Source organism: Sus scrofa, chromosome 15, assembly GCF_054392235.1.
Source record: "Sus scrofa isolate SSC_HxYL_T2T_F1_AM1 chromosome 15, Sscrofa_HxYL_maternal_Yorkshire_Landrace_v2.0, whole genome shotgun sequence".
NCBI lineage: Eukaryota > Metazoa > Chordata > Mammalia > Artiodactyla > Suidae > Sus > Sus scrofa.
In genome coordinates this window covers 99,916,314-99,942,807 of record NC_139397.1, presented here as the reverse complement: position 1 = coordinate 99,942,807, position 26,494 = coordinate 99,916,314, and the positions used below count along the sequence as shown (strand labels likewise).

General features: G+C 36.0%; 1 protein-coding gene across 8 annotated transcripts in view; it reads left to right on the top strand.

Moving 5' to 3' along the window:
• Positions 1-26,494, top strand: part of CWC22 (CWC22 spliceosome associated protein homolog) — a 64,281-nt gene that overhangs the window by 11,546 nt on the left and 26,241 nt on the right. For 3 of the 8 annotated variants that reach the window (XR_014829850.1, XM_003133514.6, XM_085000004.1), the window contains exons 2-8: positions 5,761-5,895; positions 10,609-10,676; positions 15,944-16,054; positions 18,354-18,593; positions 23,133-23,261; positions 24,199-24,367; positions 24,751-24,804. Coding sequence is in view for 7 of the 8 variants with exons in the window: in XM_003133514.6 (XP_003133562.2) it covers positions 5,869-5,895; positions 10,609-10,676; positions 15,944-16,054; positions 18,354-18,593; positions 23,133-23,261; positions 24,199-24,367; positions 24,751-24,804 (798 nt within the window). In the remaining variant the exon portion in view is untranslated. Of the gene's footprint in view, positions 1-141; positions 336-1,582; positions 1,666-5,760; positions 5,896-10,608; positions 10,677-15,943; positions 16,055-18,353; positions 18,594-23,132; positions 23,262-24,198; positions 24,368-24,750; positions 24,805-26,494 lie in introns of all 8 variants that reach the window. The other 5 variants (XM_085000000.1, XM_085000001.1, XM_005671989.4 and 2 more) reach the window with 3 other exon arrangements.

Here is a 26,494-nt window from a genome sequence, read left to right as displayed (position 1 = left end):
TTAATGTTGTATCTGAAGATTCTCAAAAACCAGAATCTTGGGAGTACCCTGACTAAAAGGCTGCATTGTCTACTAATCATTTAGAATTGTGTTGTTCATTATGGTAACCAATAGCCAGATGTGGCTTTTTTTTTTCCCCAGGACCGCAAGTGTAGCGATGAAAGTTCCAGGCTAGGGGTAAATTGGACCTACAGCTGCTGGCCTACACCACAGCCACAGCAACATAGGATCTGAGCCGCATCTGCGACCTGTACCGCAGCTCACAGCAACACTGGATCCTTTACCCACTGAGCAAGGCCAGGGATCGAACCTGTATCTTCATGGATACTAGGCAGGTTCGTTACCACTGAGCCACAAGGGGAGCTCCCCATATGTGGCTCTTAGTGTTTAAATGTAAAATTAATTAAAATCAAATAAAATTAATTTTCTTATTCCCTGAGGCACATTTGAAGTGCTCGGTAGCCACATATGGCCAATGACTATTGTATTAGTATAGTGGTCACTGATATTGCAGAATTATGAACCATTCCATCAGGGCAGAAAGTTCATTGTACAATGCTAATTTAGAAGTGTCAGCTAGCAAAGAGGCAGAAAAAATGACCAGGAGGATCAAGAACAAAAATATGCAAAGGAGTGCATGCTAGTCACTGGCATCTGGCTTCAGGAGAAGGCAGGTCTTGTTCTCTTCCTTCCATGTTTTCTCCTTCTGGGTCAGAAAAATCCTCTGAGTGCTGGTGGCAGCAGTATCCATCCGTAAATTCACTGCAACAAGTGAAGAAGTACTAGGTAGAGACTTTTGCTTGGAGTAGGTTCTTTTGAGTTTCTTTTTGGACTCAGGATTCAATTCCTGAGGCTAGTTCATAGAAGGGGTGAATGTAAGGAGAAAGCAGAAACTCCTGTGGACAATAAGGGACTCTACTTATGTAATAACATTATTGGAATAGAGGAGAGTGAAATCCTCTGTTAAGGTATAATATAGTGTCAATTTCGTAAGGCCTTAGTCACAGATTATCCTGGGAGTACGAACAAATTATGGATAGTAAGAACATTGACAAGACTCTAGGCTTTTAATTTTTATATAAAACATACTCCAGATTCTACCAACTAATAAGCATATTTAAGCTTGCAGGAAAAGAGGATTTATACCACATATTTCAGTCTATATGAATTTTTCTAACTTGAGAAGTAATCATTGAAACATTTCTTATATCAAATATATATCTAGTTTATGTAGAGAGACTGAACTCTGTTGGTGCAGGTGTTTTCCTCTTCTTTCCCTCTCTCAATTTTTCAGTTTTGTTTTCATTTTAAGAATAATGAAAGTGTTTTATGAACATATTTTGTCATTTGGATGATTCCATTTCAGTGCTTAATTTTGCATTTTCTGATCATGTTGCAGTAGGTACTGTTAATTATCATAGCCAATATCATAAGCTCCCAAAAAACCTGTGCTGTGGCCATCAGTGCATTACAAGTGAGAATTTTATCCCTGTAAATTGTGCATGAAATTTCTCAATAAAAAATCATTGATACTGTTTTTTTTTTTTTTTTTTTTAACATGTATATATGTACTTCTTACCAGTGCGTTACCAAGGATTAATATTTGGGATTTATGTTTCCCTTTTTAAATAATTTATATTGACTAAGTTCTTCACTAAAAAGTAGGTAAGTCTCTATATTTTACCTTAAGCGGCTCATCGTTTAAGATAAATTGGGAACCAATTTCTCAACTAATCTCTCAGAATTGGAGAGCTGAGATATCTTGAGCAAGAGTTGGATGTTAGAATTATCTTGGGGATTTTTTTTCATAAAACCAGCATGCCTGTGTACCCCTGCAACACACACATCCACCATACCTACTCCCCTCACACACATATCTTTTGATGTAGTAAGTCAGCTGGGCCCAATATATGTACAAGTAAATTATTTTTAACGTGGAGACTTAGGGATCTGGTTTTACAGTGTTAAATAATCATCTGAAACTATGAAGAAAACCCAATCGGCCACTTTGCTTTAGTAGCTTAATGCTTTGTTCATCATTATAGTTTTACTTCTTAAAATTAGAAGATAAGCTCCATGTGGGTGGGGGACTTTGTTATGGTTGTTCATTGCTGTCCACCCAGTGCCTAGAAAGGTGTGAGGCCAAATAATATAAGTGCAGTAAATATTTGTTGTTTTTGAATAAATGTATGTATAAATAATACTAGGTGATAAGGATATGTTAGAATATAATGATTATCCTAGTAGAGGTTAAATATATATAAATGTATGTGTGTATATATATACCTTTGAGCAAAAGTTATTTGAATAAAATTTTGAATTTTATAGTTCCATACATTTATAGCCATTTGAAACAGGATTTCTGAAAAGAATTATATAATTTATGTACAGTACAGAGTCATCTTCTTGAGGAGGCAAATGGGGCCTAAAATCCAGCCAAGACAAGGTTGTGCCTTCAGGGTTGTATCATCTGAGATAACAGAGGAGTGGCTTCTGTTTTTTAATTAGAAATGTTCATTCATTAAAATTTGGTATGATTAATAGATAGAAGTCTGCCATCTTGTTTTTTTCTTTTTGTCTCCTCTTTTTTATTCATTCTCTCCTGCCTTTATAAATTAAATATTATTTATTTATTCATTCATTTATTTTTTTGTCTTTTTAGGGCCACACCCACAGCACCTGGAGGTTCCCAAGCTAGGGCTCAAATCAGAGTTGTAGCTGCTAGCCTACACCACAGCCACAGCAACACGGGAACCGAACTGTATCAGCAAGCCACAGACTGAGAGTCTGTGAGCCACAGCTGATGGCAACGCCAGATCCTTAACTCACTGAGCAAGGCCAGAGATCAAACCTGTGTCCTCATGTATGCTAGTCAGATTCGTTTCCGCTGAACCACAAGGGGAAGTCCTAAATGTTTTTTAAAATTCTGTTTTAATCTAGACTTTTTAGCTATATTTCTTTATGTTATTTTTTTAGTCATTTCTGTAGGGAGCACATTATATATCCTTAACTTTCCACAGGCTCCTTAGAGTTCATATTGTACCTCTTCACAAAAAATTCAGAAACCTTGCCTCATGTAGGTCCATTTTAGTCCATATGTACCTATATCCACACACACAATGCCCTCTCAAGACATTATAATTTTTTGCTTTAAACAAACCTGTGTTTCAGATAAAATTAAAAGTATTTAATTCTTTGTATTTCTCAAGAAATTTATCATTTCCAGTGTTCACTCCTTTTTGGAAATCCAGATTTCCAATCTGGTATCATTTTCCTTCAGCCTGAGAAACTTCTTTTAGTATTTCCTACAGTGCAGGTCTAATGGTGATACATTCTCTTAGTTACTCTTAGTTGTTTTATTGTTCAATTAGTAAATGTCTTTATTTTATCTTCATTCTTAAGATTATTTTTACTGGGGTTTTAGGTTTATAATTTTTGAATCTTTCAGCACTGTAAAGATTATTCTACTGTTTTCTGGTCTCCTCAGTTTCTGATGAGAAATCAGCAATAAGTTGAATTATTTCCCTTCATATAATGTGTCGTTTTTGCTTCTTGCTGCTCTCAGGATTTTCTCTTTATCTTTGGTTTTCAGCAGTTGGACTACTGACCACTGTCAGTAACTATGTGCATAAGTGTGGGTTTTTTTATATGCATCCTGGCAGGGGTTCTCTGAGCTTCCTGAATCTGTAAATTTGTGCCTTTCATCAAATGTGGGGAAATTCTGGCTGTTATTTCTGTCCCATTCTTTCTCTCTTTCCTTCTTGGACTTTATTTACACACGCATTGGGCCTTTCAGATACTTTGCCCACGTGTCCCTGGTAAACTTTTTTGTCTCTCTGTTCTTTAGATTGGATAATTTCTAATGATCTTACTTCAAGTTTACTGGCTTTTCTTTATCTCCAGTGAATATTTTGCTTCATATATTTTTCAGTTCTAGGATTTGGTTTGGTTCATTTTTTGTTTTATGTTTTTGTTGTGTTTTTTTTTTTCCAGAAATTTTATATATTTTTATTCCTTGCAAGTGTGTTTTCCTTTGCACTTTTGAATGTGATTTTAAAACCTCATATGCTAATTTCAGCATCTGATTTGGCATTTTAATGTTGTTTTCCTTCAGTTTTCTTTTTCTTAAGATTGGGCCACAGTTTCCTGACACATTGAGGTTTTTTTAATTGTATTCTCTTCATTGTTACTGTATGTTAAGACTTTGGTTTCTGGTACATTCCTCAGAGAATTGGTGATTGATGAGGCAATTAACCTGATTAGGCTTAAGTTGCAAATTCGGCCTCTTGAGCAGTTGTTGACATCTCAGCTCAGTCCTTGGATCCTGAGCAGGAATCCATTTACCACTTGGTGTTGGTTCAAGGGTGGTCAGAGATTTGGGAGAAGATAGGGTTCCTTTCTCTGGCTCTCTCTCCTCTGGGAGTTCCTGAGCACATGGGGTTCCTTTCTCTGGCTCTCTCTCCTCTGGGAGTTCCTGAGCAGTGGTGTGCTTTAGACTGCAGTTACATTTTATAGATTGATGAATCTGGTACATATTGTTTTTACTAACCTTGATAGAATGCTGACAATTGTAATGGAGATTTTTCTTGATGGTGATCTGTGTATATCCCTATGTATATTAAATGATAGCAGTTCTCTATCACTCTGTCTTGATTATTTGTATATGTCGTCCAGCGAAAAGAATACTGTCGGGTGTCCTTAGGCTAAGTTTCTAGTCCCCCACTAGCTTGTTTTATAGCTTGGAACATTATTATAGTTTAGGACATTGAAATGACTTATCTGACTGTCAGTGTTATCTATAAAGAGAAAGATTTGGACCAGATAATCTGTAATATCCTTCCTGGCATTCAAATTAGAATGTTTTCCTAATTGTACTCAGTTTATTTTGGTACTGAGCACAGTTTTTCATTATATTCTCTACCTCTTTTAATTCTTTTTTCTTCTATTTCATTTTACTTTTGTGATTTTTTTTTTTTGTTAACCTGACACCATATCATAAACTATAAAGTATTCAAATATACAGTTCCAATAAAGTACTTGAATGGCAGTTATGTATGAACATAACTGTCGGTTGAGCATTTTTCAAAAATTACTAAATTTCACCTAATAGATGGCTATTGAAAGACATTTATTTTAGTATTTAGCATTAATGATTGTGTTTATTCTGAGCCAGATAGGTAAGTTCTTGTATGTGCATGTATCTGATGCCCAGTTTGATCATGTTAAGACATGGTTACTCTAGTTTAGCACTTTGTATTTCCATATGGAGTATATTTCTGAATGATCATTATTATAAGAACATTGGATATTTCATTTTTAGTTTAAATTGAAACATTGGATATTTTATACTCAGTTTATATAGTTCCTCTTAAATTCTTATTTTCTCTGTTCACTTCTTTTTATATCACAATATTGTTTTATGATGTAGTTGTAGGTCTCCCTCACTGAGAACATATTGAATAAAGTTATCTGACATGAAATTACTAAAATTTTTGTTCTTCTCAGTCATCAGAATACTTTATAATGTTTAATAAGCCTTCGTTATTATTGCTCTTTTGTTCAGAGTCTTTTCTATTAATATGTTTTTTATACATTATTATATGCAACTTTTAAAGATTTTTTGAACTTCCATTCAGTTACCAATTGTATTTGTGCCCATTAAGAAAAATAAGAGAGTCAGTTGTCCATTATGTGAAAATAACATGTTATTTCACATGTATTTTATCAGTGTTAACAAAGCTTTCTTTGGTATATTTATAGGTGATGTTTGCAGACAGGAAAAGTAAACTGTCAAGGAATTAATCTATTCAGTACTTGTTATTTGGACCAGATTAAGGAGTTTTTGATTTATCAGATCAACGGGCGAAAATGAAAAGTAGTGTGGCACAAATAAAGGTAAGTTTAAAACTTGTGATAAAGAACATATAGTCATTTGTCTATCATGAACACAAAAATGCATTTATATAATTAGGACATTAAAACCAGACAGTAGAGTAGTATCATACACACATCTAACTTACCACAGTTTCAAATATAAATACTTGGCCAGATGTGCAAGTGGGTAGTTGAGAGAACATACAGGGGTGTGTGTGGATATGGGTGTATGCACATATGTGGACACATGTGCAAGCGAGTGAGCACATGCAAAAGAAAAATAAACAGCAGGGAATTCTACCGTTCTTCTCAAAGAGCATTCTTTCTTGCATGAGTAGGTCCTTCCTCAGTTGATCACAGTTCCCACATGTCTCTACAGGTGAACCTCTTGTTGCATATTTCAAATGCATAAATGAGCTCTTTATTCTGTGCTGTACTTTAGACATTGTACATTCATTTATTCAGCAAATATTCACTGAATTCTTACTATGTCCCAGTGATTATTGTAAGCATTTTGGGTAGAATGTTGAATAAAGCAGAAATCCTTGGTCTCATGGAGTTTGCATTCTAGCGAGAAAGAAGGGAAATAAATCATAAACATAATACACAAGTGAGTTATAAGTATGTTAGAGTGTTAAGTTCTAGACCTGTGCTGCAGAGAAAATAGGGTAAAGTTGATCAGTGTCATTGGAGGATAAAGTTTTTAATAGGGAGGACCCACTGAGAAAGGCCCTTTATGAGCACATACTTGAAGGAGATGAGGGAGTTAGCCACAGAGATGTCTTGGGAAAGAGTATGCCAGGCAGAGGGAACAAGTGCAAAGGCACAGGCTAGTGCGGCTGGAGCAGGTTGTGAGAAAAGTAGAAAAGTAGAGGTCAAAGCAGTCCCGGGAACCAGTAACCAGTATTTGCTTCAGAACTCTTCTCTGCCTGTGAGTGGACTTGTTGGAAGAGCAAACCATTCTACTTCCTTTTCATTTCAACTGCACAGATCTACTAGGCGATCTGTGTAGTCCATGGATCTATAAGCAGGCACATCATTTCCTGGGTCCTGGAGTCAATAAAGGGGATGGTGGATTTTTATATGATAACAAAGACAGGTGCTTTTTTTTTTTTTTGCTTTTTAGGGCCTCACCTGCAGCTTATGGAAGTTCCCAGACCAGGGGTCGAATCAGAGCTACAGGTGCAGTCCTATACCACAGCCACAGCAACACCGGATCCTGGCCACATCTGTGACCTACATCACAGCTCATGGCAACACCGGATCCCCAACCCACTGAATGAGACCAGGGATTGAACCCACATCCTCATGGCTACTTGTCAGATTCATTTCTGCTGTGCCACAATGGGAACTCCCGCACTTCTAAAGCTACTTTAAAGAGAGTGAATAGATGAGAGTTTCTTAACAGCAGATACCATGTACAAGGCCTGGGGTGTGGTAAGTGCTTAATAAACTGAATAGATAAACTTGCAGACCAAGGCAGGCTCTACTGCCATCTGTTCTAACCTCATTCGAGTATTGAGAAGGCACTCTTCAGTCTCCCTCCTAGGTAGACATCTAACCTGTGCTTATCTCCCTTCTTGGGGGGGGGGGACTCACTGTCTCTGAAGCAGACCACATCTGTCAGTAGATCCCTTCATGTAGTGGTCTGAAATCTGCCTTTTTGCAACTTCTGTTTATTGGCCCAGTGACAGGTAAACAATGAATTGTGGGCCTAGTAGGTGGCAGACCCTGTTAGGTGCTGAGCTGGGGACATAAAGAAAAAGACCTTTTGCAGAACTGGTACTTGACTGAGCACTCAGATTTAAACTTTATACCTTTGACACAGGGAGAAGTGTTTAGTCTTTCTCAGGATCCTCTTCCTTTTCCTCTTAAGACTCTGCTACTCCATGTTTGCCTTTTGTGATCCAGATGGGTCCTCTGGGGCTTCCCCCTAGCCTAGGACATTATGTCTTCAATCAGCATGCCCTTCTCACTTAGTGGCTCAGTCCTCCCAGCCAGTTCTTAGTTTAGTCGGCCTCCTTCTGTCCATCTTGTTGGCCATAAGCAGATCCACTAGCTGGGCTGAACTCATTCTTACCTCACGTGAAGCTCAGATCCTCTCTTGATGTTGTGAGGCATCATTTGTAAGGATCCCTTGTTTTTCCATTGAGCCTTACTGTAGCTGCCTTAGCTACTAGAAGCAAGCTTCCTACCTCTTTCTGTGCCCCTCCCCCCCCACCCCCGGCCCCCACCCTTGAAGACTTTCCCTGAGCCTAACAGATGCCCAGAACCTCTGGACACAGACTCCCTGTTCGACTCACCACCTCTCCTTGTACTCCTCTCTCTACATTGTACCATATTTGTTTTGCTTAATGAATAATTTAGAGAGCTTTTAAAGGTAATTTCAATAATATGTTATTTTCAATTACTGCTCTGACTTATAATCTGACTTATTTAGAAATTATTTTTCATGTAGTAAAATCTACCAAATTACAGCTCAGGTTCCCCTTTACTAACTGTTGCCCTCAGACTCTGTACCACAGTGCTCGCTCCTACTCAGAATCTCCTGTTAGCACTTCCTATGTGTGCCAGGCATTTGTTAAACTTGATCATATTTACGAAATCCTGATTCACGACTTCAATATTTTTGGTTTCTCCCTCTTGCTCACAACAGATGTTGCGGAGATGTGTTAAAAATCATTAGCACGGAATTGAGGCCTTCTCCCTAATGTAATCAAAATAATTGCCATGCCTTGTAAAAGAAGACAGTACAGTTTTATTGTTCTCTCTTTCTCTTCCTTCCCCATCTCTTCTCCTCCTTCTCCTTCCCTCTCTTTATATATAATCTGTGTTTAATTGTAGAAATCTTTGTAACCATGTCTCTCCCATAAGCTCTTAAGTTTCTTGAGGGTTTCCCTTTTTTTTTTTAATCCCCCATAGTGTCTACATAGGAAGGGCTATGTTATATAATGAATAAGTAAATACCATTTTTATTACCGTGAATTAAATAGAATTGACCTCTATATTTGGTTTAGGATAGTTTAATGTCAAGTTTTATGGAAATCTATGTCATATATAACAATTCTATTTAATTATGTTGCTAAGTGAAATAATTTTTAAAACTTGTACACATTAGAAACAGGATTTTAAGATGTTTGCATTCAGTGTAAGTAACAACCAGACTGGCTACTTTAAATTATAAATTTTGATTATATGCTTATTCACCCACATACATTAGTCATATTAGTGTATACTATTCAAAAAATTCAGTAGTTAAAGAGACTATTTTGGCAATTTTCTTATGATAATGTTAGACTCAACCTATGCTAATTAGATAATCATAAAATAAGAGGAAGTTGGAACTTGTTTACATTTCTTTGCAGTATAATTTTCTATTTTTAAATGTATTTTTCCCATTAAAGAGACAAGCATGTAAGTATGCAGACCAAGTTACTCATTATTTGAATTATTTTTTCTTAGATTTCAAGATTAAGATACTTTGAATATACAACTATGTTTCCTTTTTAATAGGTTACTAAAATTATTTTAACTTTTAAAAATAAGCTTGTCAATATGAATATTTTTATACCAGTGATTTAAAAAATTTACCTACTTATAGAGGTAAATATTTTGGCTAGTTAACAGTATTTGGATTTTTAAGTTAGGATATATTCTTAACCTGAATGGTTCATAACTCTTGTCTCTTTTAATATATAACCTCAATCTCATGTTACCTTGAAGTTATTTATTTGCATCTGTTATTTTTCAAAGGATTTGGAATAGGAGTTATGTTTTACATGTCATGTTTTTATTTTTTTTTTAATTTTTTTTGTCTTTTTGCTATTTGTTGGGCCGCTCTCGCGGCATATGGAGATTCCCAGGCTAGGGGTCCAATCCGAGCTGTAGCCACCGGCCTACGCCAGAGCCACAGCAACGAGGGATCCGAGCTGCGTCCGCAACCTACACCACAGCTCACAGCAACGCCGGATCGTTAACCCACTGAGCAAGGGCAGGGATCGAACCCGCAACCTCATGGTTCCTAGTCGGATTCGTTAACCACTGCGCCACGATGGGAACTCCTTTTTTTTTTTTTTTTTTAATTTGTCATGTTTTTAAAATCCTTAGAGTCTACCATAATGCCATACCAGACACACAAATAATGTTTGCTTAAAACAAAAATGAATTTTCGTAAATACATTACAGTTAGTTTCTTCTAGATATTTATTTCATCCGGATTTAGTAACCTGGACTAAAGTTGTAGTTTTTATAAGCCAAAGGAAGTAAGAAGGTAAGGGCAGTGTTAAAGACTTGGGCATAACCACAGAAGTGAGCCCTGGCTAGAAAACCTCTGGCCCTTGGTCGTGTTTTTCACGAAGAGAAATTTGGGCTAGTTTTTCACTGGGAAAGGCCTTTATAAAAATCATGTTCTATAAATTTGTAATTTATTACATAGGAATAAAATATTAACTAAGTTGCATTGAAAATTTGGGAATTATTTTCTTCTACCTTGAACTGTATTTGATCCATAGTGAAAACAGATATCTGCCATAGACATTTACCTTGGATACCTAAACATTTAGTTTTATCTTACATACTATTTAGGTAATATAATTCATACTTACGATTAAAAGAATATTTTGAAATAATTTTTAAAGCAATTTCAGTTTTCTGAGATATTTGTCCATTGTCAATTTATTTTTTAATGTGATTTTTTTTAAATGTACCTCCCCTCCTTTTTTTTTCCTTTAAAAGCATTCTTCTAGCCATGACAGAAGGGAAAACTATAATTCATATCAGAGGACCTCCTCTCCAGAAGACAGGTAAATAGTTTTATGTGTTCCAAATGCTATTTAAACCTTTTTATAATAAGTTTAAGGAATTTTTTAGCTCTTGGGTTTCTAATTTTAGGGCAGACAACTTCTTTTTGATGGTTAAAGGCACTATTACTTGAGTGGGCTTGAGAACAAATCATCCTTGAATGACTGACTGTTCTAGGAATTTCTAGTAAATAATTCTAGGTTTTATGAAATTTTTTGGGCTAAAGAGAATAGTTTAGTATCTCAAATACTAGATAGAATGAAAGCTTATAAAATGGAAAGTTGAGCTGATACCGCATTATTTTGAAGTGCTTTTTACTGTTAATACTATACTCTATGTGTATATATATGCATATATATATGTATACACACATATATATGTTTCCTTTATATATTTTCTTTATATTTATAGTATAAATTTTTGGTCTTTTTAGGGTGACACCCATGGGCATATGGAGGTTCGCAGGCTAAGGGTCGAATTGGAGCTGCAGCCACTGGCCTGTGCCACAGCCACTGCAACACCAGAACCAAACTGCATCTGTGACCTATACCACAACTTGGGGTAATGCTGAATCTTTAACTCACTGACCAAGGTCAGAAATCGAACCCACATCCCCATGGATCCTAGTCAGGTTCTTTTTTTTTTTTTTTTTTTTTTTTTATTTTCCCACTGTACAGCAAGGGGGTCAGGTTATCCTTACATGTATACATTACAATTACAGTTTTCCCCCACCCTTTCTTCTGTTGCAACATGAGTATCTAGACAAAGTTCTCAATGCTATTCAGCAGGATCTCCTACTCCCTCCCCCTCCCATCAGGCAGCCACAAGTCTCTTCTCCAAGTCCATGATTTTCTTTTCTGAGGAGATGTTCATTTGTGCTGGATATTAGATTCCAGTTATAAGTGATATCATATGGTATTTGTCTTTGTCTTTCTGGCTCATTTCACTCAGGATGAGATTCTCTAGTTCCATCCATGTTGCTGCAAATGGCATGATGTCATTCTTTTTTTATGGCTGAGTAGTACTCCATTGTGTATATATACCACCTCTTCCGAATCCAATCATCTGTTGATGGACGTTTGGGTTGTTTCCATGTCCTGGCTATTGTGAATAGTGCTGCAATGAACATGCGGGTGCACGTGCCTCTTTTAAGGAGAGTTTTGTCCGGATAGATGCCCAAGAGTGGGATTGCAGGGTCATATGGAAGTTCTATATATAGATTTCTAAGGTATCTCCAAACTGTTCTCCATAGTGGCTGTACCAGTTTACATTCCCACCAGCAGTGCAGGAGGGTTCCCTTTTTTCCACAGCCCCTCCAGCACTTGTTATTTGTGGATTGCTTTGGGAGACTGACCTGAGAAAATATTCATGATGTTGATGTCAGAGAGTGTTTTGCCTATGTTGTCTTCTAGGAGTTTGATGGTGTCCTGTCGTATATTTAAGTCTTTCAGCCATTTGGAGTTTATTTTTGTGCATGGTGTGAGGGTGTGTTCTAGTTTCATTGCTTTGCATGCAGCTGTCCAGGTTTCCCAGCAATGCTTGCTGAAGAGACTTTCTTTTTCCCATTTTATGTTCTTGCCTCCCTTGTCAAAGATTAATTGACCATAGGTGTCAGGGTTTATTTCCAGATTCTCTATTCTGTTCCACTGGTCTGTCTGTCTGTTTTGGTACCAGTACCACACTGTTTTGATGACTGTGGCTTTGTAGTATTTCTTGAAGTCTGGGAGAGTTATGCCTCCTGCTTGGCTTTTGTTTCTCAGGATTGCTTTGGCGATTCTGGGTCTTTTGTTGTTCCATATAAATGTTTAGATTGTTTGTTCTAGTTCTGTGAACAATGTCATGGGTAATTTGATAGGGATTGCATTGAATCTGTAGATGGCTTTGGGTAGTATGGCCATTTTTACAATATTGATTTTCCCAATCCAGGAACATGGAATATCTTTCCATTTCTTTACATCTTCTTTGATTTCTTTGATTAAAGTTTTATAGTTCTCTGCATATAGGTCCTTTACCTCCTTGGTCAGGTGTATTCCGAGGTATTTGATTTTGTGAGGTGCAATTTTAAAAGGTATTGTGTTTTTGTATTCCTTTTCTAATATTTCATTGCTGGTATACAGAAATGCCACTGACTTCTGAATGTTAATCTTATATCCTGCCACTTTGCTGAATTTATTAATCAGTTCAAGTAGTTTTGGGGTTGAGTACTTAGGGTTTTCTAGGTATAGAATCATGTCATCTGCATACAGTGACAGTTTTATCTCTTCTCTTCCTATATGGATGCCTTTTATTTCTTTTGTTTGTCTAATTGCTGTGGCTCGGACTTCCAAAACTATGTTGAGGAGCAGTGGTGAGAGTGGGCATCCCTGTCTTGTTCCAGATTTGAGTGAGAAGGCTTTCAGTTTTTCCCCATTGAGGATTATATTTGCTGTGGGTTTCTCATAAATGGCTTTGATTATATTCAGGAATGTTCCCTCTATACCCACTTTGGCGAGGGTCTTGATCATGAATGGATGTTGAACTTTGTCAAATGCTTTTTCTGCGTCTATTGAGATGATCATATGATTTTTGACTTTTCTTTTGTTAATGTGGTGTATGATGCTGATTGATTTGCGTATGTTGAACCATCCTTGTGAACCTGGGATGAACCCAACCTGGTCATGGTGTATAATTTTTTTGGTATGTTGTTGGATTCGGTTGGCTAAGATTTTGTTGAGAATTTTTGCATCTATATTCATCAATGATATTGGGCGATAGTTTTCTTTTTTGGTGGTATCTCTGTCTGGTTTTGGAATGAGGGTGATGGTGGCCTCATAGAATGTCTTTGGGAGTATTCCTTCTTCTTCAACCTTTTGAAAGAGTTTAAGGAGGATGGGCACCAATTCCTCTTTATATGTTTGATAGAATTCACCTGTGATTCCATCTGGTCCTGGACTTTTATTTGTAGGGAGTGATTTTATGACCTCTTCAATTTCATTTCTAGTGATCGGTCTGTGCAGTTGGTCTGTTTCTACTTGATTCAGTTTTGGCAGGCTGTAAGATTCTAGAAAATTGTCCATTTCTTCCAGATTGTCAAACTTGTTGCCGTATAGTTGTTCATAGTATTCTCTTATGGTTTTTTGTATTTCTGCTGTATCCGTTGTGATTTCTCCTTTTTCATTTATAATTTTGGTGATTTGGGTTCTTTCTCTCCTCTTTTTAGTGAGTCTGGCCAGGGGTTTATCAATTTTGTTCACCTTTTCAAAGAACCAGCTCTTGGTTTTATTAATTTTCTCTATTGTTTTTTGGGTCTCTATTTTATTGATTTCTTCTTTGATCTTTATAATTTCCTTCCTTCTGCTGACTTTAGGACTTTTTTGTTCTTCTTTTTCTAATTCATTTAGGTGGAGGGTTAAGTTGTCAATTTGGGATCTTTCTTCTTTTTTGAGAAAGGCCTGTATTGCTATAAATTTCCGTCTGAGCACTGCTTTCGCAGCATCCCATAGATTTTGAGAGGTTGTGTCTTCATTATCATTTGTTTCAAGGTAGTTTTTAATTTCCTTCTTGATTTCCTCATTGACCCATTGGTTTTTTAGTAGCATGTTGTTTAGTCTCCATGTAGTAGGTTTTTTCTCTTTCCTTTTCCCATGGTTGATTTCTAACCTAGTCAGGTTCTTAACCCACTGAGTCACATAGTAGTAGGAACTCCCTACTATGTTTTATATTTACATAGCTCGTTATAGTTTTCAAAATGTTTATATGTATATATTATATCTTACATAATTGTGTTAAGATCAAAGATCCAGAAATGTTACCATTAATGTTCATCATGCATTCATAGTAGGATTGCAGTTATTTCCCTTAGTAAGCTCTGACCATTAAAAGGAATTTATGAAGGGAAAAGAATCCTCTAAGCTTTCTTTCATGTGTCTGATCTTTTATTTTCTGTGTACTTTGTTCATATTCCATTCTGCTGTCTCTAAAAACTTTGCTTTATGGACATGAAGTTAACTGCTGTTGTTTGCATCTACTTACACCTTTCATCAGTCACCTCCTCCCTCTCTATATATGCAGAATCTCTCTACACACATATACACATAGGTGTATAAGTTAATTACAGATGTGCATATAAAACATGGATTATGTCACTGTGTATATTTATTATGTGTGTATTTAACATCTCTTAAGGGTCTCTGATTTTACTGACTTCTAAGATTCAAAGGAATTCCTGTTGTGGCTCAGCAGGCTAAGAATCCAACTAGTATCCATGATGATGCAGGTTTGATCTTTGGCCTCATTCAGTGGGTTAAGGATCCGGCATTGCCGTGAGCTGCAGTGTAGGTCACAGACATGACTCAGATCTGTCGTTGCTGTGGTTGTGGCATAGGCCGCCAGCTGTAGCTCCAATTCAACCCCTAGCATGGGAACTTCCATATGCTGTGGGTACGGCCCTAAAAAGACCAAAAAAAAAAAAAAAAGATTCAAATAGCAGATCTTATACTGACTATACTCTTTTGCTAATAATTTCAGTCCATTCTCACAACTATCTAAAAATGCAGTTTTAAGAATAGTAGCTGATAGAGATTTTTGGAGTGGAGTTAAACTGGTCTTTATGGAGGCCAGCCAATGACAGTGGTATCATTTGTGCAATACTTTGATAAAATGAGCCAACCAAACAAAAGGAGGCATTTGGAGGACAGTCTCTTTCATAACTGGATATGATATGCAGACAGGACAGTAGAATCAGGACAACAGATTTGGTTAAGTGAATTCCAGGAGTTGTCTTATTGCATACAAGCTGAAAGCTCTTATAATTACTACTAAATGAATGGTATCCAACAAAATAGGCTGGTTATTTTGTTGTTGTTTTTTGGGTTTTTTTTTTGTCTTTTTGCCATTTCTTGGGCCACTCCTGTGGCGTATGGAGGTTCCCAGGCTAGGGATCCAATCGGAGCTGTAGCCACCAGCCTACGCCAGAGCCACAGCAACGCGGAATCTGAGCCACATCTGCAACCTACACCGCAGTTCATGGTAACGCCAGATCCTTAACCCACTGAGCAAGGCCAGGGATCAAACCCTCAACCTCACGGTTCCTAGTCGGATTCATTAACCACTGATCCACGATGGCAGCTCCAAAACAGGCTGTTTTTTTTAAAATCCATTTGATAAAACTGTTCAGTCATAGAGTTTGCTTTAGCATTACCTATATATGACTTCCCTGTGTATTTATAACATCACTGTTTTCAACATTCAAACCAAAGTTTTCAATAACTTTGGTTTTCTTATGTTTTAGATATCCAGAACAAGAAAGATCCCCTCGGGATAGAGATTACTTTGATCATAGCAGGTCAGACTATGAGCATTCAAGAAGAGGACGTTCTTATGATGGTGGCATGGAGTCACGGTTAGTATTGGAATTTTAACTATAGAAGCATTTTTTGGATTTTCTTTATTCTTTATAATAATTTTATAATTATTTTCCTACATGATGGCAGAGGGACATTGAGAATGAAGTTACCAATCTGTAATTTTTATCTAAGTGTAAATTATTCTTGAGTCTTAGAGAACTTGACTACCTACCTTATTAGTCATCTAGTTTCAAAAACTTGTCTGTCATGTTTTATTTTTCACTTAGTTCTATATCCTTTTTGATGTCTTATATTATCCACTCCAGGACTACCAAAACTATATACCCCACTAGAATTTTGATCAAATTTCTTGGCAGTTTGGAGCTAAACAAGTTATTTGATATCTGCAGCCAAAATTTCTTTCTTACTACTTACTTTCTAATGTATATCCAAATCCTTAAATGTTGTATTAAATTAACCTCCAGAAGCCAGGCTTCTCTGCTGTCACTCTAATAACTTTTTAATAAGAGCAACTACTAGCACCATAAAAACCACTATAATTGTGAGTTAGGCAACACTCTTACACACTGGATGCTGTATCTCTCAATTTACTTATAAGGACATGGGTCTGAACTGATTAACTTAGCAGAGGTTGCAGTTCCTTATTTGGTAGATGATGAAACTGGGATTTGAATTCTATTCTGGGTCTAAAGCCCATGTTTATTTCCATAACCCCTGACTTTGCTGCATCTCATTTGATCCACATAGTTGTATTGTGAAGTAAGTAGGTTGTCTGTCATATAGAATATAAAGGCTAACCAGTAGAAAAGCACTTGAAGAGAAATATTTCTACTTAGACTCAGAAGACTCCAGTACTTTTGCACTCTATATGAACAAACACTGTAATTTTAAGGACATAATTTTACCAGTCAGCAAACAGTTTTACTTGGTGTTTCTCACAAGAATCATAACCACTGTCAGTAAATCCCTCTGTGGCTACTCTCTTGCAACATGTTACATCCACAGTAAAAAGCAACTCAGGTGCAAATCAGTGCCTCCATTTCAGAGCACCTGCCTTTGATTATTTGGTGTTTCTATTTGGAATCACTTTTTCCCCCCACTGTTCACATTGTCTTAGTCTGTGCAGATTCTGTCCTCATAGGCAGTCACTCAGATCTCTTTATATTTAGAGATTTAATATAGCTACCTGGGTTAAGTGACTGACCACTGCTCTCTCTCCACATAGTTTGTATTAACATATATTAAGACAAATTATCTCAAACATATCCTCTAGATTTAGCTAAAATCTGGAGAGGGGATGACACTCTGCAAGCTAGAGAAGACAGAATAACTACTGAGAAACTGAGCAGGGGTGTTGAGGCCAGATGAGTAGAAACAATAAAGAATCATGGATAACAGTAGCTGGAAAGATGAGGTCAAGTCAAACTATGAAATCTTAAAAGACAAGCAATAGATTTTAAGTTTTTTATCCTGGAAGTGAAAAGGAATTAGCAATAGTTTCTGAGTGAGACAGTGACATAAAAGTAGTGTTTAAGAGGAGAAATTGGCCTGTGATGTACATGATAAGTTGTACAGAGGAGAAATCAGAGTTCATCTCCATTAATGACAATTTAGGAGTAAGAATGTTATTTAAAAAATTATATTTGAAATTGATTCTTGATAGAACTGGTATTTTTATTACAAATTTCAAAATATCAGAAGTTTCTGGTTAACTCGAGACAATGTGAAAAGTATCAGCTATTTTCTAGCCACAATGTGAAAAATATCAGCTATTTTCTAGCCACAATAACTAATGCAAGTAACTATCCTTTATTAAGCTAACACTTTTAAAACAACCAGAGTATGGTTTCTGAAACTATCAAGAACTAGCAAGAAAGAATGAACCCTTTTTGCTATCTTTCCCCAAAGAAGAGTTTGTCTAGTTTACTGTTTTTTACATATACTGCCTGGAAACTCAGACTATTCTGCTCATGCTTTATGCAACTGCAGGTCACAATAAACTTTTTTTTTTTTTTTTTAAGTTTCATCTGGCCTCAACACCCCTGCTCAGTTTCTCAGTAGTTATTCTGTCTTCTCTAGCTTGCAGAGTGTCATCCCCTCTCCCTGCACTCCTCTCCCACTCTCCACCTTGCCCCCAGTGTAAATCCTGTCAACCCTTGAAGAACTAGTACAAGTTACATTTTCTCTGTAAGACACTTCCTTACCATTCCAAACCACTTTACCCCGTCTGAATTTGTGGCTCCCAAATGGTCTCACCCATTTGGTAATCAGTACATTTAAGAATGTTATTTGTATTGTATTTTCTCTATCAAAAATAAAATCTATATATTACAGAAGTAGAGACCGAGAAAAACGCAGAGAAAGAGATGTGGATCGGAAAAGGTCCCGGAAATCTCCATCTCCTGGGAGAAGAAGCCCAGAACCATCGGTCACCCAAAGTTCCTCTACTCAGGATGAACCTAATTCAAAGAAGAAGAAAGAGGAGCTGGATCCTCTCCTTACTCGCACTGGTGGAGCATATATTCCTCCTGCAAAGCTCCGGATGATGCAGGAACAGATCACAGATAAAAACAGGCATGTCATTATCACTGAGTATACATGGCAGTAATATCTTCATTTAAAAAAAATCGGGTGTGATCCAATGACCTTAGCTGTCGAGGATTTGCATGAGCCCACAATGATAGAGACCTCAAATTAGGGTTCTTTCCATCTATCCTTGGAGGCTCCAGTGAGCCCTGCTTATTCTTTTCCCTGATGTTAGCTCATAACGTCTTTATTTTTGGCATGAGTGAATTGAAAAGTTTGAGGAAAGATCACTTATTCTTTGATTGTGTTTGTTTTTACTGTTTTCCTATTTTCAAACTATTCCCTTTATAGTTGCATGAATGATTATTAGTAGTACTGTCAATATTTTAGAACTAAAATGGATCTTTCCAGTTGTACCAAACTGGGAGTCAGCAAACTTTTTCTGTAAAAGGCCAGTTAGAAACTGTTTTAAGCTTTGTGTACTGTTCTTTCTCTGTTACAACTCCTCACCATTATAGTGAATGCAGCCACAGATATAATATGAAAACAAATGAGAATGGCTGTGTTCCAGTAAAGCTTTGTTGCGAAAACAGGCTCTAGGCTGCATTTGGTTCATGGATATGGTTTGTCAGCCCCTGTGCTAATCTATGAAACAAAGTTGACAGTTTTCTTTTTTTTCCCTCCTTTTCTTAGACCATAATGTCTTAGCTCGTGTAGTTTTTTGCTACCCTGGAGCAAACAATTAAAATTCATATATAACCATTCACCCTTGAAGTACTTTTCCTTCCCTTTTCAAAATAATTGGAATGATGAGGAACTATGTAGGAAAGTGCAGCTAAGTTTTCAAGACCTTTTTTCTAGTGGAATGAGATGATAACCAGGAAAACTATGGTCCCAGATTGAAATGATCACTCAATTGCCAACTAGTCGGTAGAAAGATTGTGATAGACCATAGCTCTGCTTTGAGAAAAACGGATTACAGGTGAGTTAAGAAGGTCTTCCCACATCTTTCTCTGGCATTTTAATCGCAGCTTGAAAGTACTTGATAACCTTATATAAATGAAATCTAAATTTGTTGTAAGAATTAGCTTGAAGTAGAAATGTCATTTATATGAAAGTATAAATATTTGAAATAAAGTTTAAAAAATGTATGCGCTAGAAGGGAACATTTAAATGACATTAAATTTAAAACTAGACTGAGTTCCCATTGTGGCTCAGTGGAAATGAATCCGAGTAGGAACCATGAGGTTTCGGGTTTGATCCCTGGCCTCGCTCATTGGGTTAAGGATCCTGCATTGCCCTGAACTGTGGTGTAGGTCGCAGACGCGGCTTGGATCTGATGTTGCTGTGGCTGTGGTATAGGGTGGCAGCTGTAGCTCCTACTCGACTCGACCCCTAGCCTGGGAACCTCCATATGCTGTGAATGTGGCCCTAAAAATCCAAAAAAAAAAAAAAAAATTAAAAAAATAAATAAATTAACCAGAGTAAGTTTTTTCTTATGTCTCATATTCCAGCACTTGATAGTGATGCCTGGAGTGTTATGTTGAGAAGAGATTTGGAGATGTCTTCTCCAGTTTGTGGGAGCTTCATGATAATTTAGGCATTCTCCTCTTACGGGAGGCAGTAATGGCAGCATCAGTGAGAAGTATTCCCTCTCTCTAGTCCTATCCAAAGCCATCCTAATTGTAAGAGATCAAGAATCATATCTGTAAGGAGTACCCATTGTGGCTCAGCAGTTAACTGCTATTATCCATGAGGATGCGGGTTCTATCCCTGGCCTCGTTCATTGGATTAAGTATCCAGCATTGCCTGAGTTGTGGAATAGGTCAGTCACACATTCAGCTTGGATCCTGTGTTGCTGAGGCTGTGGATCAGCAACTGCATCTCTGATCCAATCCCTAGCCTGGAAACTTCCATATGCCACATGTGCATCTCTGATCCAATCCCTAACCTGGGAACTTCCATATGCCACATGTGCAGCCCTAAAATGTAAAAAAAAAAAAAAAGAAAAAGAAAAGAAAAGAATCCGCTCTCCATATATGTGTATATATATCTCCATTCTTTTGCAGATTCTTTCCCCATATAGGCTGTCACACAGTATTGAGGTATTGAGTAGATCACAATATATGCACTTTTAAACAGATTCTTAGAAGATAATTTTATATACAGCTGAATTCTGTTTATAGGCTGTAAAGAGGACAAAAGAAGTAGAAGTGTCTGAGAGAAGTTTATAGACTTTGCTTTCAGTAGATACTAAGTCAGGTTCATTGTAGCTTTCCTAATTGCAAAGTACAGCTATGGTTGTTATTGTCTTTTAACCAAAGATTGATAGAGTTTGTGGTAGTGTATCAGCAAGAACTTATTGATCAGGCTAGTTGTTAAACGATAAATCTTACTTCTATAGATAGTAGCATACTAAAGGGCTGGAGTGCAGGGGCAGGAGGAGTATTCCACCTTGGATATAGGCAGTGAGGGGATATGTAATCTATAGAGAAATTAGCTGCAAGTCAGTCTGCTTTTTATAACTTCAGTATCTGCTAAAGGCACTGTCAGTGATAGAATACTCTTCCTTACCAGGGAAGATAGCTCTTACCACCTTTCCTTGTTATACTCCAGAAGAGGGATTCATTCTCTTTTAGTTGAAGTATAATTGATTCATAATATTGTGTTATTTCATGTGTATAGTGGAGTGATTCAGTTATATATACGTGTGTGTGTGTGTGTGTGTGTGTATTCTTTTTCAGATTCTTTTACATTGTGTTATTATAAGATACTGAATATAGCTCCCTGTGCTATACAAGAAATCTTTTTATTTACTTAATGTATAGTGGGTGTATCTTTTAATCCCATACTCCCTCTCCTTCCTTCTCCTTTGGTAACCATAGGTTTGTTTACTATGTCTGTGAATCGGTTTCTGCTTTGTAGGTAAGTTCATTTGTATTTTTTTTTTTTTTTTAGATCCCACATACAGGTGATAACATAAAATATTTGTCTTTCTCTGTCTGACTTGACTTAGTATGATAATCTCTAGGTTCACCCATGTTGCTGCAACTGGCAATATCACATTATTTTTATGGCTGAGTAATATTCTTGTGTGTATGTGTGTGTGTGTGTGTGTGAGAGAGAGAGACACATCTTTATCTGTTAATCTGTCGATGGACACTTAGACACTTGCTTCCATGTCTTGGCTCTTGTAAACAGTGCTGCTATGAACATTGAGGTAAATGTATCTTCAAATTAGAGTTTTCATCTTTTATGGATATATGCCCAGGAGTGGGATTGCTGGAGCATATGGTTGCTCTATTTTTAGTTTTTTAAGGAACTGCGACACTGTTATCCATAGTGGCTGTACCACTTTACATTCCTACCAACAGTTTAGGATGGTTCAGAACAGGGGTTCTTAACCTACAGACTTTCAAGAGGTCCATGGATAGGATTCAGGCAGTGAATGTGAACAGAAGGAAAGAAAATTGCATCTTTTTCTAAACCAATCTAATTTAGTATTTCTATCAGGATGTAGGCATCAGACCATAGTATTAACAGACTATTTATTGATATAAATATCTCAAAATATTATTTATGCTACTTAGAAATTTAAAGAATTATTATGCCTACCACTGCTACTTGTTAAATGTGTTTAGCACATGGAATACTGTATCAAACTTTTGTTCCTTTCATGCTTCAAAAACTATTTCATTATGACTGGTGTCCTTTGTAATCCTATGTACTTATATGTACTATTCTAAGAAGTCCACCTTCATCAGACTGCCAGTAAGATATAGGTACAGGAAAAGTTAAGACTTCTGCAGCTGAAATTATACTCTGCAGAGATATAATTATAAAAAACATTGAATTTTAGAGCTTTAAAAAACCTTATGTTATCAAGTTCAACCTAAAGAAACCCAGTTCGGCTAAATAATGTACCTAAGCTTTAAGCTAAAACACAGTATAGCTATCTAGCATTCAGCTGAGAAATCTCTGGGACTACTACCTAAATATAGAGATGATCTTTAAAATACATAGAACAGTCTTTCAGCCTTGTGATTGCACATGACTCCCTTTTCCTATAATTAATGCTATTTCTTTATGGTTTAAAACATTTAATTTTGTTTGTTCTGTCAGGCTTTTATGAGAAGGAATATAATAAAAAATTTCCTTTTTGTGGCTTATATTTGGATATTTTGTGTTGTAATTTAAAATAAAAATGGTTGTTTTTACTTTAAAACATTTTCTTTGAAGACAAAGGTTAAGTAAATTGTTACAGTGTAAAATAATCATGTACTAAATCTAACCAATACTGTAAATTGCAGTATACATGGACATAAGAACAAAATGTATATTCTTACATTATTTTATTTATTATGTTATTAAAAGAACTTTGTACGTGAGTTTGACATGTACATAGACTCAAATATGGATTGGAATATAATCTATGTATCCATATACATATATTTTACTGCACTTTGGGGTCATTTTGTAAAAATAATGTTAAAAATAAAGGAACACTAAGAATTTTTCTTAGTATAAACTCTTGTTATTGTAATTGTTGACTTAATTTTCACCTGTATTAAAATCAATTCTTTTCAGCTTAGCATACCAGAGGATGAGCTGGGAAGCCTTAAAGAAGTCCATCAATGGTCTGATCAACAAAGTTAACATTTCTAATATTGGTATTATTATTCAAGAACTTCTTCAAGAAAATATAGTTAGAGGAAGGTAAGCATCAGATATTTTATTTGTAGTTTTTCATAGCAGTTTTTCAAAGGAATATAGTATTTACATGAACAGTAATCATTGATTTATTATGCTATCTCATTTCAAAGGTAATTGAGAATATTTATTTAAATTGCAGTTTTTGTAAAAATGTAAGCTAACAGATAACCTGTACTCCACTGTTAGATGTTGTGTGGATTTTTTTACTTTTTGAGATGCTTTGACGTCACAATGATTTTTGCACAGATTTTTTTTTTTTTACTAAAAACTTCCAATAATTGATACTCATGAGGAATAATGAATATTTAGTTTTTTATATATACATAAAAGAGCTACCTGAAACCGGTCTAATTTCTAAAGCAAAGTGATAATGTGAAAGAAATCAGAAAAATCAGTAATAAATTTTAGAAAAGCAAAAGGATGTCACAACCATTTTCTGTGCAGTTAAGTAGTTGTGATATTTTAAAGGGTTAGGAAATTTTCTGTATTCTATTTATTTTTTATTATTATTATTTATTATTATTATTATTTTATTATTTTAAAATCTGAAGGCTATTTTCTTTTTTCCCCTCTTTCTTTTTTTTTCTTTCTTTTTTTTTGTAGGGCCGCATCTATGGCATATGGGTTCCCAGGCTAGCGATCTAATTGGAGCTGCTGCTGCTGGCCTACACCACACCTCACGGCAATGCCTGATACTTAACCTACTGGGCAAGGCCAGGGATCGAACCCACATGCTAATGGATGCTAGTTGGATTAGTTACTGCTGAGCCACGATGGGAACTCCCATTTGTTAGTAGGACAAACCCTGGATAAAAGTGGTGAAAATTTAGTCCTAATTTAGCTTTTATGAAGATTTACAGAGGAGTGATACTTTAAGTGAGCTTTTTCCGTCTAATTAAACTGGTGATTATTATTGACTCTTTTTTCTTCTTTTAATCAGAGGCCTGCTGTCCAGATCTGTTTTGCAAGCTCAGAGTGCTTCTCCAATTTTCACTCATGTTTATGCAGCATTAGTGGCAATTATCAACTCAAAATTTCCACAAATTGGAGAATTAATCCTCAAAAGGTTAATTCTGAATTTTCGAAAAGGCTATCGAAGAAATGATAAGGTACTTATAATGGACTTGTAAATAGACTGCCACATGTGAACAGACTAATAAACCAGTATTAACTGTAGTGAGCAGTGTTGATTTCTGAATGGAATTCTTTTTAAAATTGCATGTTTCATGAGAATTATTTTGTTCTAATAAACATCTCTGGCCTCTGATATGAGCAACAAAAATGATGGCTGTAATTGTTGAATTACAACTGTTTAGCCAGAAATGACACTCTAACATATACTAGTTTTTATTTTGTAACTTACTTACAAGTTAAAATTACCTTGTGTGTTACATATTTTAAATAGACTATGTAAGTAAACTGTAAATTGTATATATAATTGAAGATCAGTTTTAGTTTATAGATTAACTCTGTCTCTACTTTCCCTTTTCAGCCACTCTGTCTAACAGCTTCAAAATTTGTGGCACATCTTATTAACCAAAATGTGGTAAGTAATTATTTTCAAAATTTGGTGCCATTCAGTGGCATTAGACTATAGGCTTGATGCCACTTCAGCGACTTATCTTTGTTTTGATACCTTTGGAAAAGTATCTTGGATGATATTTTAGTTTTAGAACTATAATAAATACATGTACTATTTTTTAATATAAAGAGGAACCCAAAACAAATATTTTATCAAATTGATCTCTGTATGTGGATACTTAACTGCAGATTTTTCCTTCAAAGAATGTAATTTGTTTTTATTTTAAAAGTTGCTAATTCTTCCACTTATTCCCATGTAGCTAGTGTTCATGAGAACCTAATAGCTGATATTCTTTACAAAATGTTCTTCCCTAGAATTGCATGGTGTGCGTGCGCTCATGCATGTATAAAACTGTATAGTATTCCTTTGTTCTTATAATCAGTTTATAAATATAGTAGATTAAATAATTTTAATGTTTTAAATTAAATAATTTCTCATTTCCTTTTGTGTTTATTTTGTATTCATCTACTGTTTAAATTTTGATTTAGCTTCATTTTATTTTATTTATTTATTTATTTTTGGAGCGGGGCACACTGGCAGCCTATGGAGGTTCCCAGGCTAAGGGTCAAATTGGAGCTGTAGCCGCTGGCCTACACCACAGCCACAGCAACACCAGATCCATGCTGCATCTGCAACTTACACCACAGCTCATGGCAACGCTGGATCCTTAATCTGAGTGATTCCGGTGATGGAACCTGCATCCTCATGGATACTAGTCAGATTTGTTTCTGCTGAGCCATGATGTGAACTCCTTAGCTTTACTTTAAACTTAAAAATAATAAAATTGCTCTTGTTAATATTCAAAGGTTTCCTTCAGATATATAATTATTTTTAATTATATCTGTACATAAGAGTAAGACACACCTAACCTTATTTCTCTAACATTAAATAATATTTTAATTCTTTCCTACACAAAATTCTTTCCAATGTTTACTTAGGAACCATTTAGATTTTAACCTAATCAGCCATATTATTACAATGATAATTTTCTTGTTAAGACATGGAAACTTAATGTCACATGTCCGTAAACCTAATTTCATAGTCAATAATAGTGGAAGTATTATGTTTCAGTTTCTGAATGTATATTACAATTATATTGGAGACATTTTTGGCTTTGTCACAAAACAGTTAAAATAATAAGTATTTTGTGTCTTCCAAACGGTGGTACAGGCAATATTATCTCGTCCCTAACGTAAGACTGGCAACTGTGACCACCTTCCCAAAATAAAACTAGTATGTATGTTTTTTTTGTCTTTTTAGGGCCACGCCACCCATGGCATTTGGAAGTTCTCAAGCTAGGGGTTGAATCGGAGATGTAGCCGCCAGCCTATGCCACAGCAATGCCAGATCTAAGCCAAGTCTGTAACCTACACCACAGCTCACAGCAATGCTGGATTCTTAACCCACTGAGCGAGGCCAGGGATCAAACCTGTGTCCTCATGGATACTAGTCAGATTCATTTCCACTGAGCCATGGCGGAAACTCCAGTAGTATGTGTTTTTAATGTGGTGCAAAATGTGAAGAGGATATTTTCCTGAGTTGAAATTTAGACTTCATCTCTCTCCATCTCAAAAAAGAGTCCGATTTTAAAAAGCTAGTGTATAGTGTTTTGAACATGCTTTGTAAGTTCATTTTCTTTATTTTTTAAAAATTT